The sequence below is a fragment of the Tamandua tetradactyla genome, chromosome 6 (assembly GCF_023851605.1).
Source record: "Tamandua tetradactyla isolate mTamTet1 chromosome 6, mTamTet1.pri, whole genome shotgun sequence".
Classification (NCBI taxonomy): Eukaryota; Metazoa; Chordata; class Mammalia; order Pilosa; family Myrmecophagidae; genus Tamandua; species Tamandua tetradactyla.
In genome coordinates, this window is record NC_135332.1 from 55,619,779 (window position 1) to 55,637,605 (window position 17,827).

The 17,827-nt window shown below is 37.7% G+C and overlaps 1 protein-coding gene across 2 annotated transcripts in view; it reads left to right on the plus strand.

The window, feature by feature from the left end:
* Positions 1–17,827, plus strand: part of RPA1 (replication protein A1) — a 66,579-nt gene that overhangs the window by 22,413 nt on the left and 26,339 nt on the right. For both annotated transcript variants that reach the window (XM_077165498.1, XM_077165499.1), the window contains one exon: positions 2,076–2,164. In XM_077165498.1, the coding sequence (XP_077021613.1) occupies positions 2,076–2,164 (89 nt within the window). The remainder of the gene's footprint in view (positions 1–2,075; positions 2,165–17,827) is intronic.

A 17,827-nucleotide genomic window follows, 5' to 3' on the forward strand; every position in this document is an offset into this window, starting at 1 on the left:
GTCCTAAAGCATAATTCTGCTCTGGCTGTACACCTGTAAAACTCAGAACAAGTTATTTGCTGCCAACATACAAAGGAGAGATGGTCAGATTCCCATTTCCATAGGGAGAAATAGGAAGGAACACAGGGGTTACCAGACTCGAGCAGTCTCAACAACCTACAGGGCAAACTCCATTAGATTTCAAAGTCTGAGAGTCATTTATCTTCAGGGCTCTAGAAAGTGGCAGTCCCACCCTTTCCAAGGGCCTACGCAGTGACCCACCTATCTCTGAATGCAACCTGGGGAACGTTGGGGAGGCTACCTTTTTCTCAGCTATACCCTCTCCAAGCATCAGGGCCACACCTGGGCTCTCTGCCATCTCCAGGCACATGCTCATCCCCTCTATGCGGGCAGTAGCCAGGTTCTCCCAATCCCAAAGGAATGTGCTCTACCCTCTCCAAGGCATGAGGCTGCACAACTCTTCCACTGCAGCGAGGCTGAGGGCCCACCCTCTGCCTTCCTGGCAAACTCGCACTCTCCAAGTACTTGGATGGATCCACTCTCCTGGCCCGAGGTCTCTTGACAACAGACTTTAGATTCCATAGTCAGATTCCATAGTCCTGACTCTGAAGTTATTTTACCTTCACTTTGTCCCTTTGTACCTTTTCTTGAAAGGTACTTAATCCTTTCAAACTGGCACAACCCTTATATGTAGATTCCCACCAGTTTGGATTTTGCTGATTGCATCCGTGTCAAGTCATTGAACATGTTCCTCTGTCAGCTGTACTTTCTATTAATTAATATTTTATATTTTAATATGCCACTAGGTTCATCTTGCTATTATTTTAATTTAGGATGTAGGGATATACTAAATGAATGTAGTGGTTTTTTTTTTTTGGTATGCTCTTAGGTTTTGATGTTAGGGTAATGCTAAATAATTGATAAGCCTTGTATTTTTATATATTCTGGATAATTGTCAAACTGTTGTTAGATATCTTCCACTAAATATCTATCAATAAATTTTACAGGATATTGCTATCTAGTTTTCAATAAGAGATTGTTTCAAGCTTATTTTATTTAAGTAACATAACCCCTTTATGAAAGCCTGTTAAAAGTAGCACAAACTGATCAATTGTATGTAAAATTCCAAAATACAGCAATGAGACTATTTAAAGAATATACAACCTTATGAAATTGGATTTATTGCTTAAATATTGCTATGAGCTATCTACCTTTTATTTTTATCTCCACTGCCACCATTATTTCTTCTATTCTAACTGGTCACCCTGCCTCCTCTTGTATTCCCCTCAAATTCCTTCTTCATATTGCAATTATTTTTAAAATGCAAATGTGATCATGACATTCTCATTCAAGTTTGTATTGAGCAATTGCTACGGACCAGTTGCTGCATTTAGCACTGGAGGATACCTGCCCTTATTGAAAATATTGCAGTCTAATAGGAGAAAGAGATAATAATGAAATAATCACTAACAAACATATAATTAAAAGCTGAGAGAAGTGTTTTGAAGAGAATAAATCATGGCTGTAGGAGAGAATATAATAATAATAATAAAAACCTGATCTAAACTAAAGATTAAGGAAGTGTCTTTAGAAGAAGTGATGTTTGAAAGAGAAGCTAAAGAAATGAATATTAAATGGTAGCAGAATGGGAGAAGAGCATCACAATTGGAAAACACGAGGGGAAGACTGGCAGGAGAGACTATAGCATATCCCAAGAACTGAAAGAAAACATTGAATTTTTGTGTTTAATAATCTGAATTCTTATCATGTCAGTTGTTCTTGAAGATACAGTATGTAGTAAGTATGCTGCATTTTAATTAAGGGACTAGGTGGAAAATGAAAGCCTGCAATCTTAAAAAGCCTTGATAATGATGCAGTGAAAGATTAAGGGAAATCTTTATGTTGGAAGTGATATATATTTCTCAAGTTATACAGAAATGAAAAACAGTTGACAAAGGAAAATAGTTTTGAAAAAATGATCATTGAGAGAAAGCTTTTTAAGTAGCTTGTCATCTGACTGAAGGGCTTCTGGATTTTTCTTTATTCTAACTGTTTGTATTTGTTTGCCTTTGTAGGAGAGTAGTTATTTTGATGGAACTAGAAGTTTTGAAATCAGCTGAAGCAGTTGGATTAAAGATTGGCAATCCAGTGCCCTATAATGAAGGTAAAATACTTTTTACAGATGGCAGTGCTCTATAAGAAGTTTAAATCTCTGTACAGATCCAGAATTCTACTTTTTGACGTTTCAAAACGTCAAAAAATTCTGTCCATTTTTTTTTTCAGTATTGAGGAAATGATGTTAGGGATCATATGAGGAAAGGGGAAAAAATGAGAGAATGTAATGGGAAAGGATCCCACTTAAGAGTAGACTTAAAAATAACAATTATCTAGGAATAATATGAATGAGAAATTTGTTTTCTGAAGATTTATTTTTTGTCTGTTTTTTAATTTCATATAGTATAAGGCATATAGTCAGTACTCATTTGATAGCAAATTGCACTACACTACATTAATAGTTTTTCAAATCACTGTTTATTGCTGGTAATGTACATGAAGGTAGGGGCCATCTTTATTTTGTTCTTTGTTGTATCCCTAGTGATTAGCTTGTAGTTGACCCTCAATAGTATTTGTTGGATTGAATTGAATATTTAATGTATTATTTAACAGTGATTATCTCTAGGCAATGAAATTACTAATGTTTTCATTTTTTTTGTGCAAATATCTAGAAAAGCAATGTGATTTTTTTTAATCCATTACTTTAAATAAAAGAGATAATAATAGTTCTTGAGAAAAGCAAAGAATCAATTAAAAATTACTGGCCCTATAAAAGAAGACTTGTCTGTCCCTCCGTCAAGAATAAAATTGGAAACCTTAAGTAGGGCATGAGAGTTTGTAGGTTTATCCAGAGTGATGCCCCGATAAATCCCAGAGTGATTTTGACAGTGAATTAAGAAGTATTAACAAAGCCCTCTTAGGGGAAAGGCGAGAAAGGGGAAAAACTCAACTTCCCCAAGTGGAGAATTCTTGATATTCTTACAAACAGTGGGGACAACCAAAGCAGTAGACAGAGCCCTCAATCTGGGGGGTTGTTCATATGAAACTTAACCCTGCAAAGGATAGGCTAAGCCTACTTAAAATTAGGCTTAAGAGTCACCCCCAGAGAACCTCTTTTTTTGCTCAGGTGTGGCCTCTTTCTCTCAGCCAACACAACAAGCAAACTCACTGCCCTCCCCCTCTCTACATGGGACATGACTCCCAGGGGTGTGGACCCTCCTGGCAATGTGGGACAGAAATCCTAGAATGAGCTGGGACTCAGCATCAAGGGATTGAGAAAACCTTCTCTACCAAAAGGGGGAAGAACAAAATGAGACAAAATAAAGTCAATAGCTGAGAGATTTCAAACAGTCAAGAGATTATCCTGGAGGTTATTCTTATGCATTATATAGATATCACCTTTTTAGTTAAAGTATATTGGAGAAGTTGGAGGGAAGTGCCTGAAAATGTAGAGCTATGTTCCAGTAGCCATGTTTCTTGAAGATGATTATATAATGATACAGCTTTCACTATGTCACTGTGTGATTGTGAAAACCTTGTGTCTGGTGCTCCTGTTATCTACCATATGGACAGATGAGTAAAACATGGATTAAAAATAAATAAATAAAGGGGGAACAAATGTTAAAATAAATTTAGTAGATTGAAATGCTAGTGATCAATGAAAGGGAGGAGTAAGGAGTATGGTATGTATGAATATTTTTGTTTTCTTTTTATTTCTTTTTCTGAATTGATGCAAATGTTCTAAGAAATGATCATGATGATGAATATACAACTATATGATAAAAAAATAAATAAAAAGGTTATGTGAGTGGATCTGTTACAGAAATGTACGTAATTAGAAGTTTTATCTGTTTCATGTTGGTTTATTTGTCCTTTGAAATTTGATGTTTTTTTTTTGGCATGGGCACGCACTGAGAATTGAATCCAGGTCTCTGGCATGACAGGGAAGAACTCTGCCTGCTGAGCCCACCTTGAAACTTGAATAATTTTTAAAAATTGAAATATAAAGAAAATAATCAGATATGTTTTCTTTAATAAGCAATATCTTTAATTTTTTGCTTTTTTAATAGAAAATATGATTTCAAAAGTGAAAACCACAAAACTGTATATTCAGGGAACTGTTGTTCCTACCTGTTCTGGTTTGCTAGCTGCTGGAATGCAATATACCAGAAACGGAATGACTTTTAAAAAGGGGTATTTATTAAGTTGCTAGTTTACAGTTCTAAGGCCGAGAAAGTGTCCCAATTACAAGTCTATAGACATGTCCAATAAAATGCATCCAGCGAAAGATACCTTAGTTCAAGAAGGCCGATGAAGTTCAGGATTTCCCTCTCAAGTGAGAAGGCACATGGCAAGTACAGTCACAGTTTCTCTTTTGGCTGGAAGGTCACATGGCAAGCACTGCTTCATCTGCTAGCTTTTTCTCCTGGCTTCCTGTTTCATGAAGCTCCCCGGGAGGTGTTTTCCTTCTTCATCTCCAAAGGTCACTGGCCAGTGGGCTCTCTGCTTCTTGTGGCTGTGTCATTCCTCTCTATTTCTCTCTGAATCTCTTTCGTTCTCCAAAATGTTTCCTCTTTTTTTAGGACTCCAGAAACTTACCAAGACCCACCCAAATGGGTGGAGACATGTCATCACGTAATCCAGCGTAAAAACCACTCTTGATTAAATCATATCTCCCGGGAGATGATTTGATTACAATTTCAAACATACAGTATTGAATAGGGATTATTCTGCCTTTATGAAATGGGATTTTGATTAAAACATGGCTTTTCTAGGGTCCATCCTATCAAACCAGCACACTACCTCTGCTTCCCGTTCCCACCCACTGCTGCCCTCTGTGGGTCGCAGGTTTTACTGGTTTCTTTTTTATCCTTCAGGTGTTTTCTTTATGCACATGTAACTAGATACAAATATTGCATATTCTCATTCCATACTCCACTCTGCTTATATAAAAGGTGGCATACTATGTACATGCTTTTGCATCTCGCTTTTTAAAAATGTTTAGCCTGTAGATGTTTCCACAAGATCCTCTTGTGTAGCTGTTAAACTATACAAATCTATATTGAATAGTTTAATAGACAAGATATTAAACTGTATTGTTTAATATACAACATTAATCATTTATTTAATCCTCATTGTTTAATTAACCAGCCCTTTTTTTGATGGACACTTCATTTGTTTCCTTACTCTGGCTGTTAGAACAGTGCTGCAGTGAGTAACTTCATCCGTAGATAGGTGTGTGGGCAGAGGAGGTTAGATTGCCAGTGGTGAGATTGCTAGGCCACTGGGTACATGCATCTCTGATGAGTAGATGCGTTTGGATTCCCCTCCATAGTATAGTATCGTTGTGCATTCCCACCAGCAGTCCATGAAAATACTGGCTTCACATCTATGCTAGTAGAGAATGCTGTTAAACTTTTTACTTTTTATCAAGTTGATTAAGTGAAAAGTATCTCAATGCCAGTTTTAATTTGTATTCTGAGAGAGGTGAGCATCTTTTCATATAAGAACTTTTTTTAAAAATTTTCTGTGAACCAACTATTCTTATTGCCCAGTTTTCTTTTGGGTTGGTGGTCTTCTAATATGAATTGCGAAGTAATTTTTACTTTTTAGTGGTATTTTCTGCCATGTGGGCAGTATCTTGTTATGTAGTTAAATTATGGGTATGTATACATGGGGTGAAGATTCATTATCCTTGTTGCTGTGTGTGGTTTCTAAGAGGAGTGGGAAGATACGGGACTCAGCCATGGCTGTGCTCCTTCCAGAGACAGAGTGTTCTAGGTATGAATTTTTACGCACACAAATTCGAGAATTTTGTTGCTTTAAATTGGAGAGGGAAAACTGAGGCCTATTGAAGTAAAGTTCTGAAATATTACATTGGAATACTACATCTGTTTTGCAGTTGTAAAATTTTGTTAATATAACGTTGGTTATCTTATTCTTAACTTTCTTTTTTTTTTTTTATTAACGGAAAGAAAAAAAAAAGAAATTAACACAACATTTAGAAATCATACCATTCTACATATGCACTCAGTAATTCTTAACATCATCACATAGATGCATGATCATTGTTTCTTAGTACATTTGCATCGGTTTAGAGGAACTAGCAACACAACAGAAAAAGATATAAAATGTTAATATAAAGAAAAGAAATAAAAGTAGTAATAATAGTAAAAAACAACAACAACAAACAAACCAACAAACAAACAAAAACAAAAAAAACCCTATAGCTCAGATGCAGCTTCATTCAGTATTTTAACATGATTACTTTACAATTAGGTATTATTGTGCTGTCCATTTTTGAGTTTCTGTATCTAGTCCTGTTGCACAGTCTGTATCCCTTCAGCTTCAATTACCCATTGTCTTACCCTGTTTCTAACTCCTGCTGAACTCTGTTTCCAATGACATATTTCAAGTTTATCTCGAATGTCCGTTCACATCAGTGGGACCATACAGTATTTGTCCTTTAGTTTTTGGCTGGATTCACTCAGCATAATATTCTCTAGGTCCATCCATGTTATTACATGGTTCATAAGTTTATCTTGTCTTTTTTTTTTTTTTTTTTTTTTATTAATTAAAAAAAGAATTAACAAAACAATTAGAAATCATTCCAATCTACATGTACAATCAGTAATTCTTAATAACATCACATAGTTGCATATTCATCATTTCTTAGTACATTTGCATCGATTTAGAAAAAGAAATAAAAAGACAACAGAATAAGAATTAAAACAATAATAGAAAGAAAAAAAACAAAAAAAAACAAAAACAAAAAACCTATACCTCACATGCAGCTTCATTCAGTGTTTTAACATAATTGCATTACAATTGGGTAGTATTGTGCTGTCCATTTCTGAGTTTTTATATCCAGTCCCGTTGTACAGTCTGTATCCCTTCATCTCCAATTATCCCTTCTCTTTTTTTTTTTTTTTTTAATTAACGGAAAAAAAGAAATTAACCCAACATTTAGAGATCATACCATTCTACACATGCAATCATTAATTCCTAACATCATCACATAGATGCATGATCATCATTTCTTAGTACATTTGCATTGGTTTAGAAGAACTAGCAACATAACCGAAAAAGATATAGAATGTTAATATAGAGAAAAAAATAAAAGTAATAATAGTAAAATCAAAACAAAACAACACAAAACAAAACAAAAACCTATAGCTCAGATGCAGCGTCATTCAGTGTTTTAACATGATTACTTTACAATTAGGTATTATTGTGCTGTCCATTTTTGAGTTTCTGTATCTAGTCCTGTTGCACAGTCTGTATCCCTTCAGCTTCAATTACCCACCGTCTCACCCTGTTTCCAACTCCTGCTGAACTCTGTTACCAATGACATATTTCAAGTTTATTCTCAAATGTCCGTTCACATCAGTGGGACCATACAGTATTTGTCCTTTAGTTTTTGGCTGGATTCACTCAGCATAATATTCTCTAGGTCCATCCATGTTATTACATGGTTCATAAGTTTATCTTGTCTTAAAGCTGCATAATATTCCATCGTATGTATATACCACAGTTTGTTTAGCCACTCTTCTGTTGATGGAGATTTTGGCTGTTTCCATCTCTTTGCAATTGTAAATAATGCTGCTATAAACATTGGTGTGCAAATGTCCGTTTGTGTCTTTGCCCTTAAGTCCTTTGAGTAGATACCTAGCAATGGTATTGCTGGGTCGTATGGCAATTCTGTATTCAGCTTTTTGAGGAACCGCCAAACTGCCTTCCACAGTGGTTGCACCCTTTGACATTCCCACCAACAGTGGATAAGTGTGCCTCTTTCTCCGCATCCTCTCCAGCACTTGTCATTTTCTGTTTTGTTGATAATGGCCATTCTGGTGGGTGTGAGATGATATCTCATTGTGGTTTTGATTTGCATTTCTCTAATGGCCAGGGACATTGAGCATCTCTTCATGTGCCTCTTGGCCATCCGTATTTCTTCTTCTGGTAGGTGTCTGTTTAAGTCTTTTTCCCATTTTGTAATTGGGTTGGCTGTCTTTTTGTTGTTGAGTTGAACAATCTCTTTATAAATTCTGGATACTAGACCTTTATCTGATATGTCGTTTCCAAATATTGTCTCCCATTGTGTAGGCTGTCTTTCTACTTTCTTGATGAAGTTCTTTGATGCACAAAAGTGTTTAATTTTGAGGAGCTCCCATTTATTTATTTCCTTCTTCAGTGTTCTTGCTTTAGGTTTAAGGTCCATAAAACCACCTCCAGTTGTAAGATCCATAAGGTATCTCCCAACATTTTCCTCTAACTGTTTTATGGTCTTAGACCTAATGTTTAGATCTTTGAACCATTTTGAGTTAACTTTTGTATAGGGTGTGAGAGATGGGTCTTCTTTCATTCTTTTGCATATGGATATCCAGTTCTCTAGGCACCATTTATTGAAGAGACTGTTCTGTCCCAGGTGAGTTGGCTTGACTGCCTTATCAAAGATCAAATGTTCATAGATGAGAGGGTCTATATCTGAGCACTCTATTCGATTCCATTGGCCGATATATCTATCTTTATGCCAATACCATGCTGTTTTGACCACTGTGGCTTCATAATATGCCTTAAAGTCAGGCAGCGTGAGACCTCCAGCTTCGTTTTTTTTCCTCAAGATGTTTTTAGCAATTCGGGGCACCCTGCCCTTCCAGATAAATTTGCTTATTGGTTTTTCTATTTCTGAAAAATAAGTTGTTGGGATTTTGATTGGTATTGCATTGAATCTGTAAATCAATTTAGGTAGGATTGACATCTTAACTATATTTAGTCTTCCAATCCATGAACACGGTATGCCCTTCCATCTATTTAGGTCTTCTGTGATTTCTTTTAACAGTTTTTTGTAGTTTTCTTTATATAGGTTTTTGTCTCTTTGGTTAAATTTATTCCTAGGTATTTTATTCTTTTAGTTGCGATTGTAAATGGGATTCGTTTCTTGATTTCCGCCTCAGCTTGTTCATTACTAGTGTATAGAAAAGCTACAGATTTTTGAATGTTGATCTTGTAGCCTGCTACTTTGCTGTACTCATTTATTAGCTCTAGTAATTTTGTTGTGGATTTTTCTGGGTTTTCTACATATAGTATCATATCGTCTGCAAACAATGATAGTTTTACTTCTTCCTTTCCTATTTTGATGCCTTGTATTTCTTTTTCTTGCCTAATTGCTCTGGCTAGAACTTCCAACACAATGTTGAATAATAGTGGGGATAGTGGACATCCTTGTCTTGTTCCTGATCTTAGGGGGAAAGTTTTCAATTTTTCCCCATTGAGGATGATATTAGCTGTGGGTTTTTCATATATTCCCTCTATCATTTTAAGGAAGTTCCCTTGTATTCCTATCTTTTGAAGTGTTTTCAGCAGGAAAGGATGTTGAATCTTGTCAAATGCCTTCTCTGCATCAATTGAGATGATCATGTGATTTTTCTGCTTTGATTTGTTGATATGGTGTATTACATTAATTGATTTTCTTATGTTGAACCATCCTTGCATACCTGGGATGAATCCTACTTGGTCATGATGTATAATTCTTTTAATGTGTTGTTGGATACGATTTGCTAGAATTTTATTGAGGATTTTTGCATCTGTATTCATTAGAGAGATTGGCCTGTAGTTTTCTTTTTTTGTAATATCTTTGCCTGGTTTTGGTATGAGGGTGATGTTGGCTTCATAGAATGAATTAGGTAGTTTTCCCTCCACTTCGATTATGTTGAACAGTTTGAGGAGAGTTGGTACTAATTCTTTCTGGAATGTTTGATAGAATTCACATGTGAAGCCGTCTGGTCCTGGACTTTTCTTTTTAGGGAGCTTTTGAATAACTAATTCAATCTCTTTACTTGTGATTGGTTTGTTGAGGTCGTCTATTTCTTCTTGAGTCAAAGTTGGTTGTTCATGTCTTTCCAAGAACCTGTCCATTTCATCTAAATTGTTGTATTTATTAGCGTAAAGTTGTTCATAGTATCCTGTTATTACCTTCTTTATTTCTGTGAAGTCGGTAGTTATGTCTCCTCTTTCATTTCTAATCTTATTTATTTGCGTCCTCTCTCTTCTTCTTTTTGTCAATCTTGCTAAGGGCCCATCGATCTTGTTGATTTTCTCATAGAACCAACTTCTGGTCTTATTGATTTTCTCTATTGTTTTCATGTTTTCAATTTCATTTATTTGTGCTCTAATCTTTGTTATTTCTTTCCTTTTGCTTGCTTTGGGATTAGTTTGCTGTTCTTTCTCCAGTTCTTCCAAGTGGACAGTTAATTCCTGCATTTTTGCCTTTTCTTCTTTTCTGATAAAGGCATTTAGGGCAATAAATTTCCCTCTTAGCACTGCCTTTGCTGCGTCCCATAAGTTTTGATATGTTGTGTCTTCATTTTCATTTGCCTCTAGGTATTTACTAATTTCTCTTGCAATTTCTTCTTTGACCCACTTGTTGTTTAAGAGTGTGTTGTTGAGCCTCCACGTATTTATGAATTTTCTGGCACTCTGCCTATTATTGATTTCCAACTTCATTCCTTTATGATCCGAGAAAGTGTTGTGTATGATTTCAATATTTTTAAATTTGTTAAGACTTGCTTTGTGACCCAGCATATGGTCTATCTTTGAGAATGATCCATGAGCACTTGAAAAAAAGGTGTATCCTGCTGTTGTGGGATGTAATGTCCTATAAATGTCTGTTAAGTCAAGCTCATTTATAGTAATATTCAGGTTCTCTATTTCTTTATTGATCCTCTGTGTAGATGTTCTGTCCATTGATGAGAGTGGTGAATTGAAGTCTCCAACTATTATAGTATGTGTGTCTATTTCCCTTTTCAATGTTTGCAGTGTATTCCTCACGTATTTTGGGGCATTCCGGTTCGGTGCGTAAATATTTATGATTGTTATGTCTTCTTGCTTAATTGTTCCTTTTAATAGTATATAGTGTCCTTCTTTGTCTCTTTTAACTGTTTTACATTTGAAGTCTAACTTGTTGGATATTAGTATAGCCACTCCTGCTCTTTTCTGGTTGTTATTTGCATGAAATATCTTTTCCCAACCTTTCACTTTCAACCTATATTTATCTTTGGGTCTAAGATGTGTTTCCTGTAGACAGCATATAGAAGGATCCTGTTTTTTAATCCATTCTGCCAGTCTATGTCTTTTAATTGGGGAATTCAGTCCATTGACATTTAGAGTTATTACTGTTTGGATAATATTTTCCTCTACCATTTTGCCTTTTGTATTATATATATCATATCTGACTTTCCTTCTTTCTACACTTTTCTCCATGTCTCTCTCTTCTGTCTTTTCGGTTCTGACTCTAGTGCTTCCTTTAGTATTTCTTGCAGAGCTGGTCTCTTGGTCACAAATTCTCTTAGTGACTTTTTGTCTGAGAATGTTTTAATTTCTCCCTCATTTTTGAAGGACAATTTTGCTGGATATAGGAGTCTTGGCTGGCAGTTTTTCTCTTTTAGTAATTTAAATATATCATCCCACTGTCTTCTAGCTTCCATGGTTTCTGCTGAGAAATCTACACATAGTCTTATTGGGTTTCCCTTGTATGTGACGGATTGTTTTTCTCTCGCTGCTTTCAAGATCCTCTCTTTCTCTTTGACCTCTGACATTCTAACTAGTAAGTGTCTTGGGGAACGCCTATTTGTGTCTAATCTCTTTGGGGTACGCTGCACTTCTTGGATCTGTAATTTTAGGTCTTTCATTAGAGTTGGGAAATTTTCAGTGATAATTTCTTCCATTAGTTTTTCTCCTCCTTTTCCCTTCTCTTCTCCTTCTGGGATACCCACTACACGTATATTTGTATGGTTCACATTGTCCTTGAGTTCCCTGATACCTTGTTCAAATTTTTCCATTCTTTTCCGGTAAGTTTCTGTTTCTTTTTGGAATTCAGATGTTTCATCCTTCAAATCACTAATTCTGTCTTCTGTTTCTTTAAATCTGTCGTTGTAGGTATCCATTGTTTTTTCCATCTTTTCTACTTTATCTTTCACTTCCATAAGTTCTGTGATTTGTTTTTTCAGTTTTTCTATTTCTTCTTTATGTTCAGCCCATGTCTTCTTCATGTCCTCCCTCAATTTATCGATTTCGTTTTTGAAGAGGTTTTCCATTTCTGTTCGTATATTCAGCATTAGTTGTTTCAGCTCCTGTATCTCATTTGAACTATTGGTTTCTTCGTTTGACTGGGCCATATGTTCAATTTTCTGAGCGTGATCCGTTATCTGCTGCTGGCGTCTGGGCATTTAGTCAGATTTCCCTGGGTGTTCGACCCCACAGGTTGAAAGATTTTTCTGTGCAATCTCTGGGTTCTGTTTTTCTTATCCTGCCCAGTAGGTGGCGCTCGTGGCACACGTTTGTCTACGGGTTCCACCAGTTAAAGTTGCTGTGGGTCCTTTAACTCTGGAAAATTCTCGCCGTAGGGGAGGTTCGGCAGCCGAAGCGTCTTGGAAGAATGCCAGCCGGCCTGGGGTTCTGAATGCGGGGAGGGTCGCCGGCCGCCGCAGCACGGGAGAGCGTCCGGCCGAATTAGCTAGTCGGCCCGGGGCACCAAGCGTGGCGGGAGGGCGCCAGCTGTCGCAGCCCGGGAGAGTGCACTATTCCCAGCCGACAGGGGAGTCACGTGTTTGGAAGGGATCCCCCGGTCACTGTTCTCCGCAGTCTAGGGATTTCCGACCCAACTACCTCAGTTGTTCCGGGGGGCCTCGTGTGGTGGGGGCACCAGCCGCCGCGGCCTAAGGGGACCGCCTGTCCAATTCTACCAGCTGGCCTGGGAAGGTGGAAGGGAGGGACTCCGGTCGCTTGCCGTCCCACCCAGGAAAGCCCGTGCCCCTTGGTGATCTCACCGGAGCTGGTTCTCCCAGATAGTCAGCCGTTCCAGGATGGGGTACGCCGTCCCTTTGATCTCCCTCGTGACTCCGGGAGCTGCTCTGTATTATCTCCACTCCCCCAGTAGCTGTTCTGGAGGAGGAAAGGTGAGGGCGGCAAGGCTGTAGAGGCTGGTGGTGGAGGAGCCGGTGAAGGCGGGGGAAGAGGGCACCGTGGTGGTTGGAGAGCGGCCGGAGCAGGAGGGGGAGGAGGGGGGAGAAGGAGGGCGGGCGGGTCGGCTGCTGCGGGGCGTGGGCGCTGCGCGGCGGGCCGGCGGAGAAAGAGAGGGGAGAAGGAGGGCGGGCGGGTCGGCTGCTGCGGGGCGTGGGCGCCCCGCGGCGGGCCGGCGGAGAAAAAAAGCTCTTATTCTTAACTTTCAATAAGGAGACATAAGACAATGCAAATGATGAGAACTCTGTGAAGTCTTTAAATGCGACAGGCACGGGTGAGATGATCATGCCCGACTTTTATCACCATTGGAGAGATTTTTTTGTTTTAATTTTTTCTCTTTTTTTAATGTTGTATGTAATTGAATGGTTATGATTGCTTTGGACATTTTGTGTTCCAGGGTCAAAAGTGTTTGAGATAAAGATGGATATGAAAGGGCTGAAAGAAAATTTACTGCTTGGGGTCAGAACTGTAGAACTATGGGAAACACTATTTTGTCAGAATACCCATCTACGTCGATTCTTCCCCCTCTTCAGGGCCTATTAAAGTACTGAGGGATGAGAAAATTTTTGCTATTCAGTATTATTTGCTATTGAATTTCATTGTAACAAGATCAATAACAATATTGTTACTTGAACCATCATGGTAATTAATAGCTTTGTTGCAGTGACTCATACCTCTCAGTGTTTTTCATAGAAATTGTTTCTAATTCTCTGTTGTGAAATCAAGGAAACTCTTAGTGGATGGAAAACTAGTTAGATTTGTATCCTTACCACACACAATCCAGAACCTGTAACATAGCAGGTGACCGGTAAAATTAAGTGACCAAGTCCAGCCCAGAAATAGAGAAATTCCAAAATGTACATTGAAATTGTCTATAGTAATACAAATGTTAAAAAAAGATGCTAATAGAATTTTCAAAAGCTGAGAAATAAAAAGCTTCAAGCACAATCATGCTTTATACAGTATTAGATTGGCTTATTCTAAATCTCTTACATTTAGCAGTGTATATTTTTGTCAGTATGTATATTAGTCCTATATGCTGTTTCTAACAATATTTTACATAAACTTAAATTTCTTAGGTATACATTCTTATTAGTATTACTTATTCAGAGATATTAATTGGAATTGTTTTCAGCCTTATTCTGTCCATTTTCTGCCAATAGGAAATTGCAATTATTGGATTGTATTTTCTGCATATTTTTTGTTCTTGTTAAGAACACACTTACTGGTAGAAATTTAGTTTTTTGTTACTCTGCATATTCTGTTGTCTGTTAGTTAATTTTTCTCTGCTAATGGTTCATTTACCATTATAATGATAATAAAAATGATAGGTATAAGTGCAAGTAACTTAAGGAGCTAGAGTCTGCTTTTAAAGATTCTGTTTCCCTCCTGGGGCGGAGCCAGTGATAAGAAGCTAGCATAGAGCAAAAGAGTCTGAGAATTATGACCTTGATCCATCTTGTTGGAATGATTTAATTTGCAGGGTGCATGAAACAGAACATTTTCAGAAGTTGAGTCTATGCATTACTACTGTAGAGTTTAATTTTAGTTTTCATAAAGATTTTTGTTAGGCATAGACCGATTTCTTTTAGGTCTTGTAATGAGCTGCTTGTGTTGCAATGCATTAAATTGAAGGACCTCTGTTCCTATTTAGAATGCACCAGGATTCTTGCCATCTAGTTGGTTCAGAGTTATCTCTTGTCTCCTGTGTCAAATTTGCAAATGGGGTCCAGAGCAGGAGTTGTGAATTGCTCTCATAAATGGATTAGAAGCTTTTCTTAATTATCATGTATTATGGTTACCTAATATGTTTTATGTAATTATAGTTTTTCTGCGATTGCTTACATTTAAGAATAACTAAATGGTGGTGAAGGAATTGAATCCAGCCAGACAAACCAAACCTGGGTTTGAGACTAGGCTCTGTCTCTTCCTAGCCTGTGTGACATTGGGCAAGTTATTTGACCTCTCTGACCCAATTTTCTCTTCTGTTCAAAGAGAATAATAGTATCTACATCATAGGCTGAATATTAAATGGAATAATGCACTTAGACTTCTACTTGTGTATAGTAAGCTCTCAAAAAAGTTAGCTATTATTAATATATCTATTATAGGGCTTAATTGAAGACTCATTGACTATATTGTACTTGCAACTATACTGTACATAGAGTTAAAACTAAGATTTCACCATATACTAAGTATTATTAAGAAATAAATTATAAGCAGCAGGGGCTGAGCCCAATCAAATGCCAATTGTGGAATTAAATTCTGACAACTAAAAATAGGCCCCCAGCTCAGGTGAACCTGGTCAAAGCAGAGTTTGCTCATTTTTGCCTCGGCGCCAAGGGGGCAGGGCTGACAGAAAAAGGAAAAAAAAAAAAAAAGAAACACAGGTTTTTGTGGCTGTGTTTCTACAAAGTCTTGACTGCCTTTGGATACAGTGTCAGGGCTTCTCAGGCTGCAACTGCCCCAGGCATAGGCAGAAACAAGCTCGTTTGAGGGTTTGTCTGGAGCCTGTGCCTTCCCCCTCCCCAGGAGAGGGGTAAAGCCCAATTCACGTGGAATCCCTCCCTCAAGGAATTCAGACCAGGGCTTGGTAATTTGAAGCCATTAAAACCAGCCTACAACCTCTCCTCAGTCTCCACCATGTCCCCAGCAGGGAGAGTCTGCCAAAGTTAAAGGTACTGCATCATCTTATGCTAGTGGGACCTGCAGGCAGACAAGCGCCACATACTGGGCAAGATAAGAAAAACAGAGCCCAAAGACTTCACAGGAAAGTCTTTCAACCTGCTGGGTCTCACCCTCAGGGAAAACCAACGCAGGTGACTCTTTCCTCCTGATAGGAGGCCTGTTTGGTCTGGGAAGATCTGGTTGGGGTCTATAATACCTAAGTAGACTCTCCTAAGGGTCGAGGGGGGGTGGGGGAAGGCACCTATACAGGCAGGGCAAAAAACAAGAAAACAAGAACTGAAAAATTCTCCTCTGTTAAACAAAACCTAAGCTAGAGGTCCAGAAAAAGCTGAACTGAAAGTCAGAGAACAGATAGACAACAAATTCATCCAGCAAGAAAACCCTAGATAAAAGAAGTGAAAGCAATCTCCAGAATAAACTAATTAAGGTAATTAAATGCCTAGACACCCGCAAAAAATAACAAATCACACTAGGAAAATTGAAGATATGACCCAGTCCAAGGAACAAACCAGCAATTCATATGATACAGGAGTTGAAACAATTAATTCAGAATATACGAACAGACATGGAAAACCTCATCAAAAACCAAATCAGTGAATTGAGGGAGGACATAAAGAAGGCAAGGAATGAACAAAAAGAAGAAATCAAAAGTCTGAAAAAACAAATCACAGAACTTATGGGAATGAAAGGCACAATAGAAGAGATGAAAAAAACAATGGAAACCTACAATGGTAGATTTCGAGGCAGAAGATAGGATTAGTGAACGGGAGGACAGAACATCTGAAATCCGACAAGAAAAAGAAAATATAGGGAAAAAAATGGAAAAGTATGAGCAGGGACTCAGGGAATTGAATGACAATATGAAGCGCACGAATATACATGTTGTGGGTGTCCCAGAAGAAGAAGAGAAGGGAAAAGGAGGAGAAAAACTAATGGAGGAAATTATCACTGAAAATTTCCCAACTCTTATGAAAGACTTAAAATCAATAAATTTTTAAAAGTTGAAATCGTGCAAAACACTTTCTCAGATCATAAAGAAATGAAGTAGGATATCATTAATAGGCAGAGGGCCAGAAAATTCACAAATATATGGAGGTTCAAGAGCACACTCTTAAACAACCAGTGGATCAAGAAAGAAATTACAAGAGAAATCAGTAAATATCTTGAGGCAAATGAAAATGAAAACACAACATATCAAAATTCATGGGATGCAGAAAAAGCAGTGCTAAGAGGGAAATTTATTGCCCTAAATGCCTATATCTAAAAAGAAGAAAGAGCAAAAATGGAAGAATTAACTGTCCACTTGGAAGAACTAGAGAAAGAACAGCAAACTGACCCCAAAGCAAGCAAAAGGAAAGAATTAAAGATTAGAGCAGAAATAAATGAAATTGAGAACATGACAACAATTGAGAAAATCAACAAACCAGAAGTTGGTTCTATGAGAAAATCAGTAAGATTCGATGGACCCTTAGTGAGCTTGACAAAAAGAAGATAGAGGATGCAAATAAATAAAATCAGAATTGGAAGAGGAGACATAACCATGGACCCTGCAGAAATAAAGGAGGTTATTAGAGGATATTATGAACAACTTTATGCTTTTAAACTAGACAATGTAGATGAAATAGACAACTTCCCAGAAAGACATGAACAACCAACATTGACTCAAGAAGAAATAGATGACCTCAACAAACCAATCACAAGTAAAGAAATTGAATTAGTCATTAAGAACCTCCCAAAAAAGAAAAGTCCAACCAAAGCAATAGGCTGAGCCCCCAATCTTGGGGTTTGTTCATATCAAACTTATCCCCACAAAGGATAGGCTAAGCCTACATAAAATTAGGCCTATGAGTCACATCCAAGAGAACGTCTTTTGTTGCTCAGATGTGGCCTCTCTCAGCCAACACAACAAGCAAACTCACTGCCCTCCCCCTCTCTACACGGGACATGACTCCCAGGGGTGTGGACCTTCCTGGCAACGTGGGACAGAAATCCAAGAATGAGCTGAGACTCAGCACCAAGGGATTGAGAAAACCTTCTCGACTGAAAGGGGGAGGAGAGAAATGAGACA